This window comes from Pelophylax lessonae (genome assembly GCF_965119305.1).
Source record: "Pelophylax lessonae genome assembly, chromosome: 13".
Taxonomy (NCBI): domain Eukaryota; kingdom Metazoa; phylum Chordata; class Amphibia; order Anura; family Ranidae; genus Pelophylax; species Pelophylax lessonae.
Window position 1 is genome coordinate 148,965,198 of NC_138780.1, and position 25,932 is coordinate 148,991,129.

At 44.5% G+C, this 25,932-nt stretch overlaps 1 protein-coding gene across 2 annotated transcripts in view; it reads right to left on the bottom strand.

Annotated features, from left to right (window-relative positions):
- Positions 1 to 4,662: 4,662 nt before the first annotated feature.
- The window catches only part of PPP2R5E (protein phosphatase 2 regulatory subunit B'epsilon), a 250,772-nt gene continuing 229,502 nt past the window's right edge, over positions 4,663 to 25,932 (bottom strand). For both annotated transcript variants that reach the window (XM_082275546.1, XM_082275545.1), the window contains exon 14: positions 4,663 to 6,705. In XM_082275546.1, coding sequence (XP_082131672.1) covers positions 6,606 to 6,705 — 100 coding nt within the window. In that variant the 3' untranslated portion in view covers positions 4,663 to 6,605. The remainder of the gene's footprint in view (positions 6,706 to 25,932) is intronic.

Genomic DNA, 25,932 nt, shown 5'->3' on the forward strand with positions numbered 1-25,932 from the left:
ATGCAGCATGTAGGATCAGCCTGAACCCCTTGTGGGATCCTTAGCAGGCACTTCTGACCTGAAATAGACTTCCACCTAATGGGCCATACACACTATAAGATTTTCTGAAGACTTTTTCCTTTAGACTTACCAAAACCATACAATAGGAGGTCAAACCGAAACACTTTCAATTTGTATGCAATCTGGCAGGCCCTTGCACTACATAGAAAAGGTAAATCTGAAGGAAATCTAACCACAAAAGTTGGATAGTGTGTATCCAGCTTAACTTGCATTATGCAGCTTTTCTGTCTCGTTGATTTGAAAATTAGGAAATTCTGTGCACACAGGCCCAAAGCAAACTTTTATTGAGACACACATAAGGGCCTGTCTATGTCAGTCTCCCTCTTAAAATGCTAGTTGTCTAGTCTGTAGCATTTATAAACTGGTTTCAATATGGATTAAGTTACTAATCTGAAAAAAATACAGTATGCATATCCATAAAGTCAGACATCCATGCATACTTGTTTCAGGTAAAGGATAAAATGTATTAGAGCAGTGGTCTCCAAACTGAGGCCCATGGACCAGATGGGTTTCTTTGCTTGCCTTTATCCAGCTCTTGGGGCTCTATTCCTCCCACTGACAATAATGGGGCGTAATTCCAGCCACTTATACCAACAGTGTGGCACTATTCCTGCCACTGACACCAATGACGAGGCAGGCACTATTCCTGCCACTGACATCAATGATGGGGCAGGCACTATTCCTGCCACTGACATCAATGATGGGGCAGGCACTATTCCTGCCACTGACATCAATGATGGGGCAGGCACTACTCCTGCAACTGACTCCAATGACGGGGCAAGGTTACCGACGCCACAACATTTTCTACTCCTACTGGCCACAGTCCAGCACTTCTAATGTCTAAAGCAGTGGTCCTCAACTCCGGTCCTCAGGGCCCACTAACAGGCCAGATTTTAAGTATTACCTTGGGGAGATGCAGACTAGAGTACTGCAATCACTGAGCAGCAAATTATATCACCTGGGATGTATTTCAGTTATCTTGAAAACCTGGCCTGTTAGTGGGCCCTGTAGGCCAGGGTTGAGGACCATTGGTCTAAAGGATAGAAAACTGGCCCTTTGTTTAGACTGTTTGGAGACCCCTGTATTAGAGCAACAGAATAAACATGACTGCCAGGAAACTAGCAGTTGCTGAATGAGAAGTAGCAATGGCAACCTCCATGATCCTTCTCAAGGAAGGTTTTGTCTGCAAACATAAATGGGCAATATTCCCCCTGTCACAAAAGCAAGTTTAACAGATTCAAAAATTCAGCATGATGTTCTACTGCACTCTTGAGTGATCACTATACAGGTATATTTGACACTGGTCAGCAGGAGGTGGGGGACACACTACAAGTACAATCTGGGAACACTCATTTGGCTTTTCCCTATTGACCTGTTCACAAGATCTTATGTTGCAATAAAGCATACACTGCAACATGCTTTATTGTCTGCTGGGTTATACAGCCCATTCATTTAACACAATAGAAATAGCTCCTGTTCTTTTTTCATTTTCATTTAAGCATTCTGCGCTGTAGCACAGCTTTGTTCTGTAGGTGCGTTGGGGTGGCATTTAAATGAATAGCGCTGCAACACACTGCAGTTTTGAACCCTAAGGGACTGAAAAAGGTTTGTGTAGTGTAGTCAGACCCCAAAACACTTGCTGGCACGTAGCAAATAACTGCCATGAAATGTCAGAGTAGGGCAATTAACAGAACCTGTAGACATCGACTAGGGTGACAAGGACCCACAACAGTTAATGGCAACTGTGGCCTTATTTGATCCTTGGCCAACAAAGCAAGTTACAGGTACTGTATTTGTTATGTTTCAGAGTAGTGGGGAGCAGTGGTCAAGTTAAAGTGGTTGTAAGGTTTGGTGAAAAAAAAAAAAAAAAACTTCACCCTGCAAGTAAAGGGCATTATGTGCTAGTTTGCATATTATGAGAGACTTTCCTTAAAACAAAGCTGCTGACAGGGCTTCCAACTTCAACCAGTATCTCCACTGTGTTTGCGTTCTCCGGCTGTTTAAATGGCCGTGACGCAATGTCACTTATACACATGGGAACCACGATCGCAGCACAGTGCTCTGAAGGGACAGCATACTCAGCATGCTATCCCTTCAGAGCACAGTGCGCATGTACCTGTGAAGTCATTAGCTGCAGAAATAGTGACTACTTCTTAAATGGTGCAGGTTTAGGAGATATTCCTTGTACCTACAGGTAAGCTTTATTAGAAGCTTACCTGTAGGTATAAGTCACCAAGTAGTGTTTACTACTGCTGTTTAACATGTGACTGAAATATGCCCTGCGTAGTGTAGATCTTATTGTCTAAACCTAGAAAAATAATCTGAAAGACTTTACCCTGAAAAGTGATACAGCCCTACCTGCATCTGGAAGAGGGCTGTTCATTTAGAACAGCCTGTAGTTGATTCATTTCAACAGTTCATTTTGTCTGTATGAGGTGGCAGCCCTTACCTGAAAGCAGCTGTAAAGACTGATTGTTCAGCAAGGTGCAACCACAGAACTGAAAAAGATTCTATATCAGCACCAAAACTAAAAAAAATCATTATGAGCATTGCTGATTTCAGCTTTAGGTCTCAGCCTTCACAAAACTTTTATCTATTTCTGTTGAGGAGAATAAGCTGAAGGTCAATCTACAAAGGGTACCTTCTATGTGGGTAAAAAAGAGTTTAATGTCTGCAGCCTACACGTGTCTCCACTGCAATTCACAGGTAAAATCCCAACTTGAAAAAAGTTGGGTTGCTGTAAAAAATTTACATAAAACAGAATGCAATAATTTGCAAATCTCAAAAACCCATATTTTATTCAAAATAGAAAATATATCAAATGTTTAAACTGAGAAAATGTACCATTTATAGGAAAAAATAAGGCAATTTTGAAATCAATGACATCAACATGTCTCAAAATAGTTGAGACAAAGCCACATTTACCATGGTGTAGCATCCCCTCTTCTTTAACACTCTGTAAATGTCTGGGAACTGTGCTCTGATAAAAAGCCGGAAGGTCCCTCTCCTCTTTTGTGATTCAGCACTAACGATTGCCAAAAAATGTCAAATTTTGATTTGTCTGACCACAGAACAGTTTTCCACTTTGCAGCAGACCATTTTAAATGTGCTTTGGCCCAAATTAGATGGCGGTGTTTCTGGATCATGTTCAGATATGGCTTTTTCTTTGCATTAAAGAGCTTTACCCTGTATTTTGGATAGCACAATGAACTGTGTTCACAGGCAGTGATTTTTGGAAGTATTCCTGAGCCCATGCATTGATGTCCATCACAGAATCATGCCTGTTTTAAATGCAGTGTCGTTGAGGGTCCAAAGATCACAGGCATTCAATATTGCATTTCAGCCTTACCCTTACCAACAGCGATCTCTCCAGATTCTCAGAATCTTGATAATATGTATTGTAGATGACATATTTAAAGTATTTGCAATTTTACATTGAGAAACATGATTATGAAATTTTTCGACAATGTTAGATGCAGCTTTTTACAGATAGGTGAACCTCTGCCCATCTTTACTTCTGAAACACTGACTCTCTAAGATGTTTTTTTTTGCCCAATCATATAACTGACCTGTTGCCAATTAACATAATTAGTTGCAAAATGTTCCTCCAGCTCTTCCTTGGTAGAACCACTTACTTTGCCAGCTTTTTGTTGCAGTGTCCCAACTTTTTTAAGATGCCATCAATTTCAAAATTACCTTGTTTCTTAAAATGGTTAATTGGTACATTTATAAATGGTACATTTTCTCAGTTTAAACATGTGATATGTTTTCTGTTTTCTATTGTGTATAAAATGTGGGTTTATGAGATTTGCAAATCATTGCATTCCGTTTTTATGTAATTGTGGCTGTAAAATGAATAGACTTGTCAGTGTAGGTAGTTTATACAACCGTACTGCTGCATGCTTTTTACAAATTGTGTAATCTGCAGTATGACTTTGCTAAAGCAATATGCATAGTATACAAGTATTATGTGGTTTTCAGCACGGAAATGAGGAAACAACTTTTTTGAAAAAAGCACCAAAGAATAAAAAGCGGGGGGGATGTGCTACAAAATATGTACAAGAGCACCTGGAAACCAAACTACATATAGTTTTAGCCACAGGCCTTAGATTGTATTTTCAGCCTCTTATTTTTTAGGCTTTCAATAGAGTGGTGAGGGATTAGAAACTTTGAGATATCGCTCCTCCTCTCCAATCTCCCCCCCCCCCCCATTACTGTACAGAAGACATTTTGTCTGATGTTGGAATTTTTCCCTCACTTGTATAGTGAAACTGTTGTCATCAGGAAAGCTAGAGCGAAAAAGCCTCTATAACGAAGCTCCAAACAGCAGTAAATCCCAACCCAACAGGGGTACCAATCCTTCCCCACTCTATTAAAAAGATAAAAAAAATTTTGGGACATACACCAGTTCTCGAGGAAAATAAAACACAACTGTTTATAGACAAGCATTTAAATGTTCACGTTTTCATTGTCCGTCATATCATAGTTCCTATTGACAGTATAAAAACTAAATTGACTGTTATAGTGGTCAATTTATATACATCTAGTGCAATGCACATAGTCAACAGCCCTCAGTTTGAATCAACTTGGTCACAATGCACCTTTGATATAAAAGCATTTTAAACTTTATTAATACTCAGGACAATAGGAATTTCCATTTTTTTTTTCTCAGTAGCATTTGTAGAACCACTTTTCGATGGTAAATACAGTAGTTGAGAACAAGCATCCGGTTGAAAATGCAAACACATGTTGCTGAAAAAAAAACCTTTTCCCAGTGGGGCTGGCACTGCGAGATCGAGAGTCCACAAAAACACAGCAAAATGATCCCAAACCTCCCCTTCTGAGGTCACATCCTCTTTTGCTGGAACACTTTATAAATACAGACTCACTATAAAATAAGGCAATGACTTCCAAACTTCTTGTAAAGGCTTTCTTACATTTTGCTTCTGGACACAAATCAGAACCACTTCGACAATCTTGTCCTGTTGCGTACGCTTTAGTGTTTTTCTTTTTCTTTTATTTAAAAAAAAAAAAAAAAATGGTCCAATAAAATTTGTAGGATATTAATGGCTAAAAATATAGGTATCTAAAACAGCCCTGTGGTTTTCTGCAATGGTGTAGCAGGTAGAATTAATACTGGTTTCATTTTACATGGTTGACAGCGTATTGTGGATATACAGCGAATACAAGCTTAACTTTCAACAAACATTGCTCTACGAACACCCTGTCCTTCTACTGTAGTCTCTTGGGTCTCGTGCTTGACTGCTTCTTGTCACTGTGCCACCAAGCCACCTGAATGCTCCTGTGTATAGAGCCTTCTGACGCAGTTAAGTAAGCGTAATAGTCCTAGAAATAACTGATCTTTTGTGGCAGGCGTGGATGTTGTTGAAATGAGATCATGCGCCATGCATACTTCAAATCCTGCATATTCAGGTGCATCTAGCTCTCCATTGGATTGTCCATGAGAAAGAGGACCCATTCCCACCTTTAGTGGACTCCATATGAAAAAAAAATAAAATAAAGATCTGTCACATTTACAACCTCTTACCTTACATCAGTGGTAGATAAACATATCTTATAGTCCAGGGAAGTGAATATAAATCTGGAGCAGTATGACCAGATATCAAGTGAAAGATTTTTATTTGCAGGTAACTTTTCTGAAATCACTGACTGTAAACAGTCCACAGGCATTCCTATAAATACTTGCAGGCACAGCAGTCCTTCCGGTATTTGCCAGATGGCCAGTACAGGCCTGTTCGTCATAAAGAACTATTTTTTGCGCATTTCACCTGAGAGTGCTAAACACGGGCAACATTCAAACAGCTCCAGGCACAGCGACAAGAAGTGTGTGAAAAACACGAGCCCATACCCAGTTTCCAAACTGAAAATAAGCACCAGAGCTAAACTGGTATATTTGCAAAAAAATATATATGTATATATAACACACACACGCCAGTACACAAAACCGTTACAGGGAACAGTTCTGTTAAGGACATTCAGCTCTTGAAAATGTGCAAAGGAGGAAAAAAAAATGAATTACAAAGAGGGAAGGGAAAAAGTTATCCAGAGAAGGAGGATGTTCCGCAAACTTAGAACTCATATGTATATATTTATATATATCATTTTTTTTCTTTTTTGTTTTTAACTATATAAATAGATTTAAACAGTTTAGCAGAAAGAGAAGCTAAATTTAATCAGGGTGCCTGAATCTGAAACACTGCAACGCTCTGTCTGCCACAGATAAATATCAAGTGCCTGACAATGGGAATTTTGACACTGTAAAATTTCATCGAGAGATCCGAGAGGATGTAAAAGAAACAATGATTATGTTTGCAAAGTTCTGAGAAGTTCATCTAGTGTCCAAACTTTGGATTAAAGTCCATATATTTTTTTTTCTTTCTTTACTTAGACAGTTATATACAGTGCTGTTGTAATAATGAAACGAATGTTATCTACTGTAAAGTTGCACGATACAGAAAACTGCTGCTCCATCTTCTACTACATACATGTGACTCCACAGGATAAAGATGCAGGATCTTCCTTTGTTAAGTTGGGATAATACCATCACTCCTAAGACCTCTCTTCAGTTCAAGGTCCTCTAGCTTTTTCCAGAGTTCTTCACGTTCCTTTTCTTTTTTCTTCTCACTGGCAAAGAGAAAATTAACATATTTAATTATTGCTTCCAGGAAACTTGCGATTCTATAACGCATTTAGAGTTAGTATAAATGGTCAAATCCTGCCACCCAATCAACTGTTGGGAGCGGATCGGACAACTGCGGTCTACCTTAGAAGAGGCAATAATGGTTACCTTCATATTCTGAGGCACTTTTTGTTACATACTTACATAATTATTAGGTTAAAAAAAAAAAGGGGGGAGAGAGACACTTCCAGGTGGATTAAACTGCACCAAGGTGGGTTTAAAGTGTAGAAACATCAAAAAGATAGCTTAAAAGTTAATTCATAGACCTCAAAAAAGATAAAGCAGTGGTGGGTGGCGAGTCCCTGACAACGTCTCATGAGAGCGAAACTTGCTGGATGGAGCCACAACTTGTCACGTCATCACGTACTGGAACAGACGGCCGACATCTTGATGGTTTGTAACACACTATTGATTTGCTGGGCTATTTTCCTTCTATAGAAGTGGAATACTTTAAATAAATATATTAATTTTTTCTACAGCTTACCTGTAAAATCCATTTATTGGAGTACATCACGGGACACAGAGCCATATTAATTACATATGGGTTATAGGCTAACTTCAAGTGAATGGACACTGGCAACCAATCGTACAGGAAGGCCCCCCTATATAACCCCTTCTATACAGAAAGTACCTCAGTTTTGTAGCAAGCAATAAATACCCCATACAAGAGTGGAGGGACCTCTGTGTCCCGTGATGCACTCCAAGAAAAAGATTTTAAGCTGTAGAAAAAAAAACATTTCTTTATCGTACATCACGGGACACAGAAACATTCATTACATATGGGGTGTCCTATAGCAATGCACCTGAGGGGAGGGGGGACACCATCAATACCGCAAATCAGACCAAAAAAGGTCTACATAGCTGCCTGCAGAACACGGCAGCAAAATGCAGACTCCTTCTGGGTCCTAACATCCACTTGATAGAATCTATTAAACGTATGCACTGATGACCAAGTCGCGGCTTTGCAAATTTGAGCGATAGAAGCTTGATGGCGAAATGCCCAAGAAGCACCTACTCTTCTGGTGGATTGTGCCTTTACAGGTGGAACCATCCCTTTTAAACCATATGCCTGGATAATAACCTGGCGAATCCAATAAGAAATAGTAGACTTAGATGCTGCTTGCCCTTTCGTGGGCCCTTCTAGCAGTATGAACAAAAGATCGGTCTTAGTAACCGAAATCAACATTTTCAAGTAACTCTTAAGTGCATGTACTACATCAAGAGAATGTAGTAAGCTTTCTTCCTCTGTTTGAGGCAGTACAATGTCCTGATTCAAATGAAACACGGACATCACCTTGGGCAAAAAACCTGGGTGTGGGTAAAGTCACCCTATCTTGATGTAAAATCAAGAATAACTCTTTACAAGAGCTGCTAGTTCTGATACGCTTCTGGCTGAAGTTGTCGCAATCAAAAAGACCAATTTTCTGGTCAAAAGAACCAGGGGGATATGCCCCATAGGCGCAAAAGGTTGTTTCTGTAAAACTGCCAACACCAAATTTAGGTCCCAAGGACACAATGGTGGCTCTACTGGTGGAAGCATACGTAATATTCCTTGAACAAAGGTTTGAAATGCGAAGCGATCGGTCTCTGGAAAAAAAACAGACAAGGCTGAAATTTCACCCTTAATATCGCTTAAGGCTAATTTCATATCTTCCCCTACTTGCAAAGAAAGCTAGAATTTTCCCTATGATCTACTTGTGGGGGATAATATTTCCTGGCTTCACACCAGGCATTGTAAGAATTCCAGACTCTGTAATAAATACCTGTAGAGACTAGTTTATAGCATTTATTTATCAGGGTAAAAACTGCAGGGCCAGATATACCCTGCTCTTTCAAAATCAAGGCTTCAATAGCCAAGCCATCAAATTTAGAGACTGTAAAGCAGGGCGAAATATCAGACCTTGAGAGAGCAGGTCCAGACGCAGTGGAAGAACCCAAGGCCTTGCCACTGCCAGTTTTTGAATTTGTGCATACCAAAATCTATTCGGCCATGCTGGAGCTACCAGGATTACTGGTTGCCCCTCTAGCTGGATTCTGCTTAAGGGACGCAGCAGCAGCTGAACGAAGGAAAGGCATAGATCAGGGAAAACTCCTCCCAAGGAGCCACCAAAGCATCCACTCTAACTGGGAGTGGATCCCTTGTCCTGGACACAAATCTCTTCAACTTGTTGTTGAACCTGGATGCCAACAGATCTACATCTGGGACCCCCAGCATTTGCAAATCAATGCAAAGATCTCAGTGTGCAAGGACCATTGCCCCAGAAACATCTGCTGACGACTCAAGTCTGCTTGCGCCAGTTTTCTATTCCTGGAATGAAAACCGCAGATAGGCATGGAACAAATCTTTCTGCCCAGGATAAGACGATATCCACCTCTTTCTGGGCTGACAGACCTTTGGTGCCTCCTTGATGGTTGATATAAGCTACAGCTGGGGCACTGTTGGATTATACCCTGACAGGGTAACCCCGAAGTCTGGGCGTCCAGAATTTTAAAGCCCGACAAAGTGCTCGGATTTTCAAGACATTGATGGGGAGACTTTTTCTACCCAAGACCACTTTCCTTGGACCGTGGCTTTCTCCAGAACTGCTCCCCAACCGGAGAGACTGACATCTGTAGTCACTACTTTCCAGACTACTGGAAGAAAGGATTTCCCTTTTTCCAAATTTCTGGTTAACAACCACCAACTTAGACTCGGACGTACTCTTGGTACCAGAGACATGCACCAGTCTAGGGACTGAACCTTTCTGGACCATGCTGACAGAATGATGTCCTAGAAGCACAGAAAAACAAGAGAAAGGCGCACCAACCCAGTGCAATATCATGAGACATTCATTGGAAAGTAAAAAAAGAATGCCATACAGTATACTCACAAACGTATGCTGAAAATATGCATATAAAAAATCCTTTTGCAGTCAGGAGACCTCAGGGACTGGGATACTTTTCAGCACTGCAGGACTGATGCGTTTCAAGGGAGAAGCCTCTTCACCAGAGTCATGATCCCAAATGACTTACTACACATATATATATATATATATATAAGCAGAGCAGACAGGACCTCCCATACAGGTTGGCCCTGCCCCTCAGACATCATTAGCATACAAATGATAAATTGTACTAAAATGTAATAAAATATATATAGTACATATTAGTAACCCATAAACCACAGACCTAAAGTCAGTCACAGCAAAAAAAAAACAACACGTGTATAGCTATTGAAAATGCCATACATACACTTATTTGGAAATGCATGGAATACATAAGTAGAAACGTGCAGCTACTATGTCCCTTTAAAATCCCACGGATCACCAAAATGCTCCTCAGTGGGCTCAGAGGTGGATTCCAAAGTGGGAACAGGGGGCCTCAGCTGACAGCCCAATCGGATAGGGGCGGCAGAGGCTCAAGCTGCTCACCTGGGCCGCACCAAAGCCTCCTTGGAACGCACACTAGCATCGGAAACCTGGAAGTTTCGATGTGTGTGCATTCCCCCAGCTGGCACATCACATCCGGCTCGGTCGAGAGCCCAAAAGAGACAAAGCGCCATAGCAGTCAGAGGAAGAGCAGGATCGATCGTCACAATAGCCGCAGCTACTCCAAAAAGGGAAAACATACATGGCTTGAAGAGCCATGTAAACACAACCAGAAAGATCCATGTTAGGTTATGGGTCACCTGAATAATAAAATAATTAATGACATATAAAATATTATAAAAGAGGAAAATAAATGTATATATATATATATATATATATATATATATATATATATATATATATATATATATATATATATATATATATATAAATTTTATAAAAACAGCTGTAATGATGTTTTCTAGAAAGTCACTTGCAGAGACCATACAGCTACCAGAGAACCCTCTAGAACCGCTCCGGTTTAAACAAATCCGTGGGAAAGAAAATATAAAAAAAAAAGGGGAAAGGAGGCCACACCACCATTTATATCACCAGGGAAATCCCAGGAAGTGCCTAGAGCAGACACTGGTTGATCACCAGGGAACTAGACTGCCTAAATAAAACAGAGTTTAAACTATTGACTTCATATGAACCAGGATCTAAGATTACATGTAGAATGGCATGGATATCTTACTGTACATGGGCAAAATCACGTGTCCAAGGACTAGAAGTTAAATCCTAGACGTGACCATGGAACTCAAGAATTAGAACGACAGGGACTGGGCCAAAGCCAATATGAAAAGAGGGAAGGAACGAGGGGAAGAAAAGGGGGAAGGGTACAAACCACTCAGACATCTTACAAAGAAAAGGGCTCCAAACAGGCTAATGGACAGGTCGGGGTAATGGAATGAAAGAGGGAGAAACTGGTCAGTGCATGCCTCCAACAAGAAGATCGGGGGAATTATATCACTGACTGAAGCTCAATTTCCTCATTCAGCCCTTTGGGGGGTGAGAGAACCTAGGGTGGAGATCCAGAATGCCTCTCCACTGCAAAGTCTCTGATGTCTTCTACCATTGTCTAGATCAATACTAATGGCTTAAATTCCGAAGACTTTAAGGCCTTCAGTGCTGCTATTGTGCACATCCGCAAAGTGTCAAGGAAAGGAATAGTTGTCGAGGAAAGGAATAGTTGTCTTTCATAGTGATGATATTGCTCTTGATGAATGAAGTTATGCAAGGGTCTGGCATGGAATTGAGCATAGGGAATTGCTCCAGAATGAGGACACCATCTTCCCTAATAACCTCATGCAAAGACGTACAGAAGGCTACTTTTCCCTTCTTACAGATCGAGCCAGATCTTTCAGTTCTGTGACCTTTCTTGATGGCAAGAATACCTTTGCCTGTATTGTGTACACAAGGAAACCCAGATAGTCCAGATGCTGGACCAGCTGTAATGCTAACTTTGTCAAGTTCAGAATCCAACCCAGACGTTCCAAGAACTGAACTGTCTGGAAAACATTCCGGCTTAGAGCCGAAGCCGATTGATTAGTAATAGATTGTCTAGATATCCTATGACTGATTATCCCTTGAGACCTTAGGGCAGCCAACACTGGAACTAGAATCTTTGTGAACACTCTTGGAGCAGTGGCTAACCCAAAGGGCAGGGTCACCAACTGAAAATTATGGTTTTCTACTGCAAAGCGTAAAAACCTTTGATCCTGAAAAATAGGCACGTGAAGGTATGAATCCCTGATGTCTATGGATGCTAGAAATTCCTCTCCCTGCAGGGAGGCCATGACTGAAGGAATTGACTCAATACAGAAAGTACAAATGTTCAGAAACTGATTTAGAGCTTTGAGATCCAAAATCTGTCGCACGTCTCCGTTTGGCTTAGGGACTACGAAAAAAAAAACCCTGAATCTTTCGTCCTCCAGAACTTCTGTAATCACTCTTTGGGACCTTAAATGGTCCAGAGCCAGAAAGGGAGATCTTTTTAGAGGATCTGCAGGCATGTTTGACTTTACAAACAGAGGATGCGGGAGCACCCGAAATTCCAGTTTGTATCCCTGGGAGATGGTGGAAACCCAGTTGTCCTGAATTAGGTCTACCCAGGCCTTCGAGAACTGTAGCAGCTTTCCCCCCCACCTGATTGAGTGGGGGCACTCATTCACAAGGAAGGCTTAGAGGTAGATTTGGTGGATCTCTGGGCCCAGGGTCTCTTCTGCCCTTGCTCTGAAGGCTTGGTCCTGGATCCAGATGGCTGGGGCCGACACAACTACCCGGGATTAGAAGCACTGGGTGTCTGAGTGCTATGAATCTTAAAAGAACGTTTGCTTTTCCTCTTAACTGGTAGCAACGCATCCCCCCCCCCCAAAAAAAAAAATCTTTTGATATATTTATTCAGATCACCACCAAATAGGCGTTTTCCATGAATAGGAAATCCAGCCAGCAACCTTTTACACGGTAATTCCGCAGACTAGCTTTTTAGCCATAGGGTTCTGCGTATATGCACTGTCGAGAGAGGAAACCATGACATTTGCTGTATGGAGCCTTTAAGAGCATCCTCTGCAAAACAAAGTGCGTGGTAGATCTGTAAAATTTTCCAGACTCTCTTTGAAAAGGAGCCATCCTGGACACTCACTTAATACTGTCTTTTAAAGACAGACAAACTCCTGTAGCTGCTACTGCTGGTTGTATCGTGGACCCTGCAACAGCAAAGGAGGCTTTTAGTAAAGATTCCAACTTCTTATCAGCTGGATCGTTAAAAACCTGGGCATTATCCACAGGACAAGGTAAACTTTTGTTAACTGAAGAAATGGCAGCATCCACAGAAGGTATACTACATTTTCTTGTGAAATTTTCCTCCAAAGGATACAATAGTAAAAACCTTTTGGGAGGAACAAAAATCCTATCAGGATTATCCCAATCAGCATACATTACCTGCTCTAAGAGCAGATGTAAAAGGAAAAGCCTGAGGACTATAAGGAGGGGGCAATGAGCCTAGAGAGGAAAAAGACTTCAGACATATTTAAGAGAGGTGATTTGTATCCAAACCGGACCATTTCAGTGAGAGACTGGATTCATCTCTGGGATTGAGAGGCCGAGTATGACTCATCAGATCCTGACTCCCCAGAAACCTCAGCTTGACCTTCTATAGGGTCACTTACAGCTACTTCTTCCACATACCCTGCGCAATCCTGAACGGACTCAGGGTGAGGCTCAGGTAAGGGGGGATTCATCACGTTTCCTCCCTCCTTGCGATAATGCAATCATGTCAGCAATCTTACCCTCAAGGCCGGCTAACGCCGATGCCAAATCGTCCTTAGTGACATAGGTTGCGACAGAAGCACTAGGAGTAGCTACTATTCCTGACAACCGTAATGGCTCAGATCGGCTAGTCGCCTCTGGCCCTTCAGGGAGAGTAGACAATGGCTAGGACATTCAAGGTCCAATGGCGGCACCATAGGGCCTCTTCCAGCTGTGCGAAACCTCCGCCCCCCACACTCCTTTCGGGAGGACATTGCTCTTGGCAAGACAAACTTGAGCTACTAACTTTAGTGTACTCAAGGCTTGTGCCAAGCTATACAGCTTATCACACACAGCAACGATTATCCCAAAAATACCGAACCTGACTGTGCCTGTAAACCTGCCCCCACAGTGACTAACGCAACCCCAGCTGTCTGACAGAGGCTTGCGTGTAGGAGGTATCTCCTTTTAAAATCGCGCCATTTGCGGATAGTACTGCGTCATGCGCGGCGTGCCGTGTGGTGTCTACGTGCACGCCAATCGCGTCATGTCACGCACCAAGCATACGCTTGTTTGTAAATGGTGAATATTTGCACGCGCGGACGATCCTTTGCCACAGACACGCCACTGAAGGGGCTGCTTGAGCCGGAGCTTTGGAGGAGAGGGATGCACGGGCGCTTTCGAGTCAAGGTAAAAACTACACGCCAAAGAACATGGGGTGAGAGCAGCATAGGCAACCAAAACGCGCTTTGTCACAGCTGATACCTTGCGGGTGATCAACCCAGGGTGAAAACATTATGTTTAAACAAACAAGGTGTGCTTTAACACAGGGAGAGCAAAAAAGTTTAAACAAACCAGGTGTGCTTTGACATAGCTAATACATCTATTGTCTCTGTAGAGGCAAACATGGCACTCTGTATCTGTCATCTTAAAGGGAACAGTGCATAAAACATTTTTTTTTTTTTAATATTTTTAAAGTGGACTTACCAGTCCCGCCGCAGGATTTTGTCTTAAAAAAAGAATCCAATCTTCACCCATCACGGTGAGTTACTGTCACTTGCTGACCTTCAAGGACTAGGTCCCCTAGTTTTAGAGGGGCTACTCCCTAGGACCTGTAGAGCACCCGGACGAAGCACCTTTGGGATTGATTTTACCAAGGGTTCAGGTCCCAGGGTCCAATGCCTATAAAGGACAAGGTTACTGGCAAAACTTTGCATCTGCTTTCCTGAGGCTCAGGTACCATCCTTTTAGTCTGACTTTTTTGGATGGATCTGATTGCTAACCCCCTAGATTCAGGGATCTTTGATCAGGGTATGTAGCATAAGCTTTCTTTCTTTCTTCTTTAAAAAACAAAAATGCGGAGAGCTTCTCCACCGTGACCATCACCTTTAAGAGACACTGGCGAAAAAAAAAAGTGAGGTACTTCCTGTATAGGAGGGGTTATATAGGGGGAATTTCTGTCTGATTGGTTGCCAGTGTCCATTCACCTGAAGGAGGCCGATAACCCATATGTAATGAATATGGCTCTGTGTCCCGTGATGTACAATAAAGAATTTTTTTTTTTTCATTTACTACACTATGAGATGGTCCTGCTTGCTCTAGGATCTGTATGTTTTGGGAGATATACTACTGTCCTGGTGGGGAATTGTCACTAATACTGGAGGAAGCAGAGCAAGTGGTTTGAACTGGATGATTGATTCTACCTTAAGTCTGGCCCCAATTCCTGAGTTTTACTGCGCTTTTTGACCGCTTTTTCTTTAGTGATCATGGATATCTGGTAAGTGGCTATGTGTGGTCAGTGGTCACTCATTGTGGAGGATTTTTCTGGCTTTATTGACATTACTCATCACTTCTAGATCATTTCTGAGGACTATGAATGAACTTTTAAGCTCTCTTTTTGATGTTTGCACACTTTTAACCCACCTTGGTTCAGTTTAATCGCACTATTTATGCTCATTGTAAAACAGTGCCTTTTTATTAGTTTTCATTTGCTGCCTGCAAATTGTGCTAGCTGCTTATACTTTAATCATAGATTGTGCCCTAGCGTGAGTAGTTATATATTTTTTTTGCTTTTGTAAAAGTACAACATTGTCCTACATCAAGTCATTCCTTATCTTATATTCCATACCTTCCTGCATGTGTTGGTAAATAAACAGATAGCAACAGTCTAATATTGGTGGACTTGGCATGGCACATCCACTGTCAAGTCAACTTAACCCATGCTTCATTACTATATAGCCTGGTACAGATCACATACACACTATGTTCTGCCATAAGCAGCTCTTTCGTCTTTCTCAGATGTAAAGAATAATGAACCTCATTCATCAAATTTCTGAAAAACAGTTCTATGGCCTAGAGCAACCACATTCTCCTTGTTTTCACTGTAGAGCTGCAGAAAATACAATACTTGTCCCTTTACATTTTTGCAATAATGATACACAAAGGTAGCTTCTAAATAACACAGTCTAAAAATTACAGAATGGTTATCTAAAAACCCACATCCAGCTAAACCTTGTTTGGACACAGTGAGGAATGAACAGAACCCATGGCACATGTTTTCTGTGGTCTGTAAGCCCATGGAAGAGATTTTTCCCTCTCTGCTTGTGGAGACAGGAAGTGGTGAGAAATCTTTCCCATTGTACACATACTGCAAAAAAAAAAAAAAAAAAAGATTTTTGTAAGAACTTACCGTAAAATCTTTTTCTCTGAAGTCCATTGACATACGCAGCCTCCATCTTCATTAGCTGAATAGGTTTTGCTGTCCCCTGCAGGAGTAGTCTAGGCAGGAACAATTTAAATGTACACGTCCACTGGGCCGTCCCCACAGACATAACCCACACACCCTCTGCTCAGCAAACCAGTTTAGTTTTAAGCAGTGGAGAAAAAAAACATCCCCATATCAGAGGGGCGGCTGCTGCATCTGTCAATGGACTTCAGAGAAAAAGATTTTACGGTAAGATCTTACAAAAATCTTGTTTTCTCTATCGTCTATTAACAGACGCAGCCACTCCATCTTCATTAGCTGAATGGGACGTCCCAAAGCAGTGTAGGCATGAGGGGTGGGAAGAATGCAACCAGAAAGCAACAAGCTCCAAGGCTAACTTAGCCCACTGGGTAACATGGAGCTCAACCAAACAACAGAAGCTCACCCAGGTTAAAGACCCTAAGAGAAACAAAAAACGTTCTCTTACGAAACAGCAGCCTGCAAAACCTTGCGGCCAAAGTAGGCATCCGAAGATGCCAACAAATCCACCTTGTAGAATTTTGTAAAGGTGTGCAGACGATCAAGTCGCTGCCTTACAAACTTGCACAACAGAGGCCTGATGGCGGAAAGCCCAAGAGGCACTCAGCGCTTTAGTAGAATGCACCTTCACAGGAAAAGGGTGAACCTGACCCTTGAGTGAATAAGCCTGAACAACCGTCTGCCTGATCCACCTCAAAATGGTTGCAGCAGACGCAGCCAAACCTTTGTGAGGACCGTCCGTAGGGACAAAGAGTACAATTGTCTAAAGCAGTGGTCCTCAACTCCGGTCCTCGGGGCCCACTAACAGGCCAGATTTTAAGTATTACCTTGGGGAGATGCAGACTAGAATACTGCAATCACTGAGCAGCAAATGAGATTGTCTGTGATGTAATTTAGTTATCTTGCAAACCTGGCCTGTTAGTGGGCCCCGAGGACGGGAGTTGAGGACCACTGGTCTAAAGGACTCAGTAACCGCCAGATAAACTCTTATCGCCCAAACCACATCCAAAGAGTGCAAGGCAAATTCTTTTGGATGCTTAGGACATAAGGAAGGCAACACGACGTCTTCATTAAGATGAAAATCCAACACCACCTTAGGGAGAAAAGACGGATTAGGTCGGAGAAACACTTTATCCCTGTGGACCATCAAATAAGATGGACAAGACAACGCCAATTCAGATACTCTGCGAGCAGAAGTAAATGCCACTAGGAGGCAACCTTCTGCGATAAGGAAAGCAGAGAAATTTCCCTAAAATTCTCAAAAAGGAGGCTTTTGAAGGTGACAAAACCAGATTGAGATCCCACGGGGGTAGCGGAGATCTCCTCGGAAAAGCCTGATGATGCACCCCCTGAATTAGAGTGCGAATCAAGCTATTAGTAGCCAACAGACAATGGAAGTAAATAGCCAAGGCCGACACCTGACCCTTGATAGTGCCCAACGCCAGGTGCTGCTTAATCCCTTTTTGTAAAAAGCCCAAAACCCCAGCTATAGAAAACAAGGGAGGGTGCAGCTGCAGCGATTCACACCATGAAATGTACGATTTCCACGTACAATGATAGATCTTCCTGGACGTCGACTTCCTGGGCCTTCAAAAAGGGTAGGAATCACTCAGTCAGAAAGGCCTCTATCCCTCAACACCTTGCTTTCAACAGCCAAGCCGTTAAAGCCAGCGACCGTAAAGCAGGATGGAAGATCGGTCCCTGAGACAGCAGATCTTCCTGCAGAGGAAGTCTCCATGGAGGATCTACGACCATGTTTACCAGGTCTGCGTACCAAGATCGCCTAGGCCATTCTGCTGCTACCAGAACTACCGGAATGCCTTCCACTGCCACCCGGCGAAGAAACAAGCAGAGGGAAGGCATAAATCAGCAGATACTGGCTCCAAAGAGCCACCAGAGCGTCTGTGGCGTCGGCCAGAGGATCCCAAGACATGGCCACAAACCTCTGGACCTTTCTTTTGAGGCGAGATGCAAACAGATCCACCTCTGGTGTCCCCCATCGGGCACACAGGAGGTGAAACACCTCCGGATGAAGGGACCATTTCCCTTGATCCAACGCCTGACTCAGGTAATCCGCTCGCAAATTCTCCACACCCGGGATGTGGACTGCGGAAAGAGCTGGAACATTGGCTTCTGCCCAAACCATAATTTCGGCCACCACCTTGGCCGCCAGAACACTCTTGGTGCACCCTTGATGACTGATGTAAGCCACAGCCGTGGCAATGTCCGACTGTAGCCAAACCGGAGATCCGCGTAGCCGGCTCGTTCAGTGGAACAGGCAAAGCTTGATCGTTCTGAGTTACAGAATGTTGATCGGCAAGGAGGACTCTCCTGACATCCAAGTCCCCTGGACACAGAGCTTCCCCAGCACTCCACCCCAACCTGACAGGCTGGCATCCATGGTGACCACCGTCCAGAACAGCGGCAAGAAGGAATTGCCCTGACACAAAGCAGGAGACTAGATCCACCAGGATAGGGTGGACTTCGTGAAATGACTCAAACAAATCTTCTGGTCCAATGACCGAGCGTCACTGTTCCATTTTGCCAGAACTTTTCTGCAGAGGCCTGTAATGAGACTGAGCAAACGGGACCGCTTCGAAGGTCAACACCATCAGACCAGAGCCCTCATGCAGTCCCACAGGGAGGACTGATCAGCTTCCATTAGAAACCTGATTGCCCTTTGCAACTTCTGAAGTTTGTCCAAGGGGAGAAAGAGCGGAGTCGAGAGTCAGCCACAGATAAGTGACCCGTACGGATGGCGATAGAGCACATTTCTTGAAATTGATCGTCCACCCGAATTCTTGAAGGGTCTGAACTGTAATAGAGATGTTGTCCAACAGATCTGAATGAGAGTCTGCTCACAACAGGAGATCGTCCAGATATCTCAAAATTGAGATTCCTTTCTGACGTAACAAGGCCAGCACAGGGGCCAGGACCTTGGTAAAAACTCTGGGAGTGGAGGCGAGAACAAAGGGTAACGCCACAAATTGAAAATGCTCCTCTGCCACTGCAAAGCGGAGGAATCGCTGATGTCCCTTGAATATCGGGATATGGAGATACGCATCCTTGATATCGATGGGAGGCCAGAAATCCCCGATTCAAGGATGCAACCGCCGACGGAATGGAATTCATTTGAAACTTCTGCACCCGCACAAAGCGGTTCAGAGTCTTGAGATCCAGGATTGGGCGCACCTTGCCCTCCTTTCTGGGCACGGTGAACAGGTTTGAATAGAAACCTTGAGAGCGTTCCTGTGGAGGAACAGTCACGATCACTCCTTGAGCCAAGAGGTCCTGCACAGCTTCCTGAAGATCTTTCAAACGCTCTGGAGACAGGTGAAGATTTCACTTTAAAAACCTGTCCCCCGGGCCGGAACCAATATTAGATTTTGTACCCGGAACAAATCTGTTTGCGAACCCATTTTTCTTGAACGAAGGAAGTCCAGGGTTCCTGAAAGAAGCTCAGACGTCCCCCGCCCCAGAAACTGTTGAGGGCGCCCCTTCATGCTGAAGAGGACTTGTCTGCAGCACCGGACTGACTGGTCTTGGACTTGCCCCAGTGCTTCTTAGACCCTCCAGAAGCTCTGAACGAAGATTGAGGAAGAAGAGTACTCTTCCCGCCAATCAGACCCTTGATCAGCTCATCCAGTGAGTTGCAAAACGCTCTTCCAGAAAAGGGTGATCAGTCAGGGCTTTCTTGGAAGCTTGGTCAGCCGACCAGCTCTTCAGCCAAACCATGCGCTGTTGGGCAATCCGAAACTCTGGCCACCAGGGGAGCCGCATCCAGGGACGCATCACAGAGGAACACCAGGGCCTGGGCCATCTGGGCCACAAGTTCCATCAGTTCTGGGTGAACTACTTCAGGGTCCAAGTTCCCTTTCAGAACCCTAATCCATTCTGTAACTGTCTGATACCAAAACAGACACGAAGACCAGTTTCAAAATGGAACCCGCCAACACGTGAAGATGGCGGGAAAGGGATTCCACCCGCCTGTCCACCGGATCCGTAAAAAACGGGGAATCTTCCACAGGCACAATGGTAGATCTGTTCAACCTGGAAACAGGGTGGTCCACCTTAGGTGCCACCGTCCAACGGTTGGAGACCGTATCAGCAAAAGGATACCGGCGTTTAAAGCATTTTCACACAACTAGCATGTGCTTAACGCACCGCCATTGTTCATTCACAATATCATGAAAAGTCTTGGGACAGGGAAAAACCTTGCCAGACTTTTGGGTCTTGCGGAAGCCAATGGCCACCCTTGTCCCTGCCGGCATGGGCTCATCAGCCAATTTAAAAGTTTTCCTCACTGAAACAATCAGGGCTGCCACCAAAGCGTGTTCCCGCACGGCAGCTGAAGATCGGTCCTCTTCACCATCTGACTGCGAGGACAGCGACCCTTCATGTGGCGACCACATGAATCAGAGGACTCCATCAAAGATGGAGAAGGCAGCGGCCGTTTTCGGCTATTAACCTTTTTCATGACAAAATCAACTTTTGTTGCCAAGTTTTCCAGAGCTGCTGAAATCGCAGCCAGTGACTGCGATCTGGACTGTGTGGGAGTCGCACAGAGTGGTTTTGAGGGTGAATTTACAGCCTGGGACTCCATATACAAAGTTACAGAAAAACGGAGTACTGTCACTTTACGAAGCGCCGATCGCGTTTCCCACTGCCGATCGCAGTGGTCTGCAGATTGCCCCTGAAATATACACTAACAGCAGAGTTTGCAGGGATATGCCCGCAAGGACCCCAGTACTGTACCACCTTCAGAGAGAACCCTTCTGAACGGCCTGCAGCCGGAAGAAGAATCACAGGAAGTGACCTCCGCCTGGATGTAAAAGGTCACGCTGCTAGTGCAGTTCAATAGAACTACACAAAAATGGTTGCCAATGCATTTTAATAGGAAGCTCAGGGAAAATTGCAGCCCCATACAAGTCAATGGGAAAAATATACACATTGCCCACACTTAGGATGGCAGCGCCATGCGGCCAGGGACCCCCACAATGAAGGCCTCAAGAATCTACAAGACCCAGCAAGCAACAAGGTAATATTGCCAACCCCCACAGGATGCCAGGTGCCCCAGTTACATTGCCTCCAGTGGGGGCAGAAGAGTGAGACAGGGCACAGAGGCTGGGTACCTGACAGACCAGGGGGATCTTTTAGGAAGTACAGGTCCTATTATCCCCAGGAGAGGGCCAACATTCCCCCCAGGGCCACCAGGGGTAAGGGGGTCACATTTACTCACCATACCATGGACCGGGTGGGAGGAGGTCTGCCCAGAGCGGAGCGCTGGAGTGCTGCTAGCCGAGGGGTCGTCGTGTCCCGGTGAGACATCCGCTCGCAGGCTTGTCCCCATCAGGAAAGGGGCACCACCGTGGCGAGGCCTAGTGCGGGACTATAACCTGCCCATGCACGTAGGCCAGGCTGGGGGGACCATAAGGATCTAGATTATCCAGTGTGAAACCCCAGCCGGCAATTGCTTGCAGATCACCAGGAGGATCCACTGAACATTAGCTAGCAAAGTGAGTAAAGAGAAATAAAACATAATAGTCTGAAAAGAATAAAAAACTGAGACCGAAGCCGGAGACCTAGGTCCTACTCTAAGCAGAAACAAAACTGTTTAGCTGAGCAGAGGGTGTGTGGGTTATACCTGTGGGGACGGCCCCGTGGGCGTGTACATCTAAATTTTTCCTGCCTAGACTACTCCTGCAGGGGGCAGCAAAACCCATTCAGCTAATGAAGATGGAGGCTGCGTCTGTCAATGGCTGATAGAGGAAACCATATATAGTGACTGTGGTGCATCCTGAGGATATCCAGGTTTGTAACCACCCCTCCTGCTAATATCAGGAGTGGGGGAGCAGACAGCACACAGCATCATAGAGCAGCTATGTGCTCCGCACAGCAGCCAACTACATACACAGGCAAAGTAATTGCTGAAGCCATTTATTATCAAATCAACTGTGTTTACTCTTTTTAAATCATAATGACAACAGAAAGTACCCAAATGACCCTGATCAAAAGTTTACATACCCCAGTTTTTAATACCGTGTATTGCCCCCTTTAACATCAACGAAAGCTTGAAGTCTTTTTGCGGTATTTGTGGATGAGGCTCTTTATCTTCTCAGATGGTAAAGCTGCCCATTCTTCCTGGCAAAAAGCCTCCAGTTCCTGTAAATTCTTGGGCTGTCTTTCCTGAACTGCACGTTTGAGATCTCCCCAGAGTGGCTCAATGATAGAGGTCAGGAGACTGAGATGGCCACTCCAGAACCTCCACTTTATTCAGCTGTAGCCAATGACAGGTCGACTTGGCTGTATAGGATCATTGTCATGTTGGAATGTCAAAGTACATCCCATGCACAGCTTCCGGGCTGATGAATGCAAATTTTCTTCCAGTATTTTTTGATAACATACCGCATTCATCTTGCCATCAATTCTGACCAAATTTACTGTGCCTTTGTAGCTCACATATCCTCAAAACATCAGTGATCCACCTCAGTGTTTCATAGTAGGAATGGTGTATCTTTCATCATAGGCCTTGTTGACTCCTCTCCAAATGTAGCATTTATGATTGTGGCCAACAATTTTGGTCTCATCACTCTAAATTACTTTGTGCCAGGTTTGAGGCTTGTCTCTGTGCGGTTTGGCGTATTGTAAGTGGGAGAATTTGTGGCATTTGCGTAGTAATGGATTTCTTCTGGTGATTCGACCATGTAGCCCATCTTTCTTCAAGTGCCTCCTTATTTTGCATCTCGACACAGCCACACCACATGTTTTCAGAGAGTCCTGTAGTTCACCTAGTTATTTGTGGGTTTTTCTTTGCATCCCAAACAATTTTCCTGGCAGCTGTGGCTGAAATGTTATTTGGTCTACCTGATTGTGGTTGGGTTCAACAGAACCCCTCATTTTCCACTTCTTGATTAGGGTTTAAACCAGGCCCGGACTGGGACAAAAAATAGGTCCCGGCATTTTGGACTGAGCAGCCCAGGAGGGGGGGTGGGCGTGACGTTCGTCGGGATGGTTGATGACAGAATTTAATGTTCCAGGATGTGTGGATTCGATTACGGTACCTTTTTTAGATTAATCTGATAGATTGGGTCCAATTTAGATCAGAGCTGCCATATGATGCTGTTTTTTTTTTGTCTTACTTTAAATCCTGTTTTGATGGTTGAGTCCTAAAAATAGTATGAAGCAGCCGAAAAATGTTTTCAAAGAAATTGGGAGTGCCAGATACATAAAAAACAACTCAACTTCATATAAAGTAACTGCTGTAAACCGCTTGAATAATAGTAAGAAATCAAGTGAGCTTTGCACCTTCACACATCAGATCACCCCCAATTCCTGCACCTTCACACCTCAGATCACCCCAATTCCTGCACCTTCACACCTCAGATCAGTCCCAATTCCTGCACCTTCACACATCAGATCAGCCCCAATTCCTGCACTATCACACCTCAGATCAGCCCCAATTCCTGCACTATCACACCTCAGATCACCCCAATTCCTGCACCTTCACACCTCAGATCACCCCAATTCCTGCACCTTCACACCTCAGATCAGTCCCAATTCCTGCACCTTCACACCTCAGATCACCCCAATCCCTGCACCTTCACACCTCAGATCACCCCAATCCCTGCACCTTCACACCTCAGATCAGTCCCAATTCCTGCACCTTCACACCTCAGATCAGTCCCAATTCCTGCACCTTCACACCTCAGATCACCCCAATTCCTACACCTTCACACCTCAGATCAGCCCCAATTCCTGCACCTTCACACTTTTGACTTGGATCTACAAGCAGGTTGTGCTGCTGCAATTAAAATGGGGTGAGCTCCAATGCCAAGCTGCACTGGCTGTGATTGGAAATGTAATCTTTTTTTTTTTGGAGGAAAAAAAAAAAAAGGGGGACAAAGTTTTTTTTATTTTTTTTATTTATTCATACTGGGGATAGGGGTGCTTTATTTATTGCAGCCTTTACATTTAATACCAGTACTTCTCTGTCATTTGTAGCCTTTGAGGGTTAACCCTTGCTGCCTCCTATACACCTGTAGGCTGCACTGCACATGCCAAGTACATGTATGGCAGAGAGAGAAGAAAAACAACACAGCAGACAGCCACATGCCACATTACCTTCCTCCGCAGTGTACAGCACATGAAGGAAGGAGGTGGGTGGAGCGATTCAGTAAAAGGCGCAAAGGACGAGATCCTCCTCTGCTGTGCATGCTGGGTCTTCTCTACGGGATGTCACTGGTTGCTAGATGCCATTCGGCCGGCCATCCTAGCAACCAGTGTAGCTCACAATAAAGCGCCCAGCGCCGGCAGAGGATCAGATCAGAGCTGTCAGCAAAGATACCCGGAGATGACATGGAAGTGAAGGGCTCAGTTTTTTACACATAGTAGCAGCCATACATTTTCAGCATCTTTAACTCCTTATCGGCCGAAATGGGATAGGCTCATTTTCGGTTGAAAATATCGGTTGCCAAACTTCGGTGCATCTCTACTTACATGGCACATGTTCTAGCAGTGACCGTGTGTAGCTGTTTTCAAAACCGCTACACACACACTGTCACTGGCTGCGGCTAGAAAACATGTGCCATGCGGCATGCCAGTTTGCTTGTTACATGTGATGTGACAGCCAGGTGCACATTTTCAACTTGAAAATGTGCACCTGGCTGTCACATCACATGTAACAAGCAAACTGGCATGGCACATGTTTTCTAGCAGTGCTGTGACAGTGTGTAGCTGTTATCTGTTTTTTACGCCTGTGGCCTGCCTGCTGCTAAGCCAGAAGTTCCAGACCAGAACACTGCTCTGCCGGAGACCACCCAGAACCACAAATCCCAGCGGTGACAGTGGTGTGTGGTGTTGTCACTGTGTTTGTAAATTGTGCTGCTGCCATTCTTTCCTTACCTGTTGTTGAGGCCTTGGCTCCTGTCCTGGTCGTGGGTGGTGGTGTTAATGTTGTGCAGCTCCAGGGCAGGCACTAGTAGTGACACTTGACTTGACAGTCACTCTGACGACTCCTCCACACTCAAGTTCAGTCACTGTCTCGTCTCAGACACTGTCAGTGTCTGTCTGCAGTGTGCGGCGCTGGCGACTGCTCACTTCCTCCTGTGACAACAAGGCCGCATGGGGTCCCCGCCGGCCTCTAGCTCCACCCTCGACCTTAGTCACATGACGGTCACACGGTCCACCCACCGACTCCACCCCCTCCTGAGCTACGCAGGATGCCGCCTCGGAGCCAAGTTAGCCAGGAGTGGGGAGTCGGGGACAGCGGCGGGCGGCCAGATTGCCGTAATGCGGGGCCCGGGCAGTCGGGGACAGTGGCAGGGCGGGCCTCCAGATTGCGGTAATGCGGCGGCCCTCAGACTCCGCGGAATCAGATGCGGAGAGGCCAGCAGCGGCAACGGCCGGAGTCACTTCCCATTATAATGCACCCAGACTCGGCGGCCCACCGGGCATATGCCCGCTGTGCCCAATGGTCAGTCCGGCCCTGGTTTGAACATTGCTGATTGGCATTCTCAATTCCTTGGATATCTTTTTATATCCCTGTCCTGTTTATACAGTTCAACTACCTTTTCCTGCAGATCCTTTGAAAATTCTTTTGCTTTCCCCATGACTCAGAATAGAGAAACGTCAGTGCAGCACTGGATGAAAGATGCAAGAGACTGTCAGGAGTCCAGAAACTCATTGACCTTTTATACACACACTAATTACAAGCAAACAGATCACAGGTAAGGACGATTAACTTTAATAGCCATTCAAACCTCTTTGTGACAACTTGT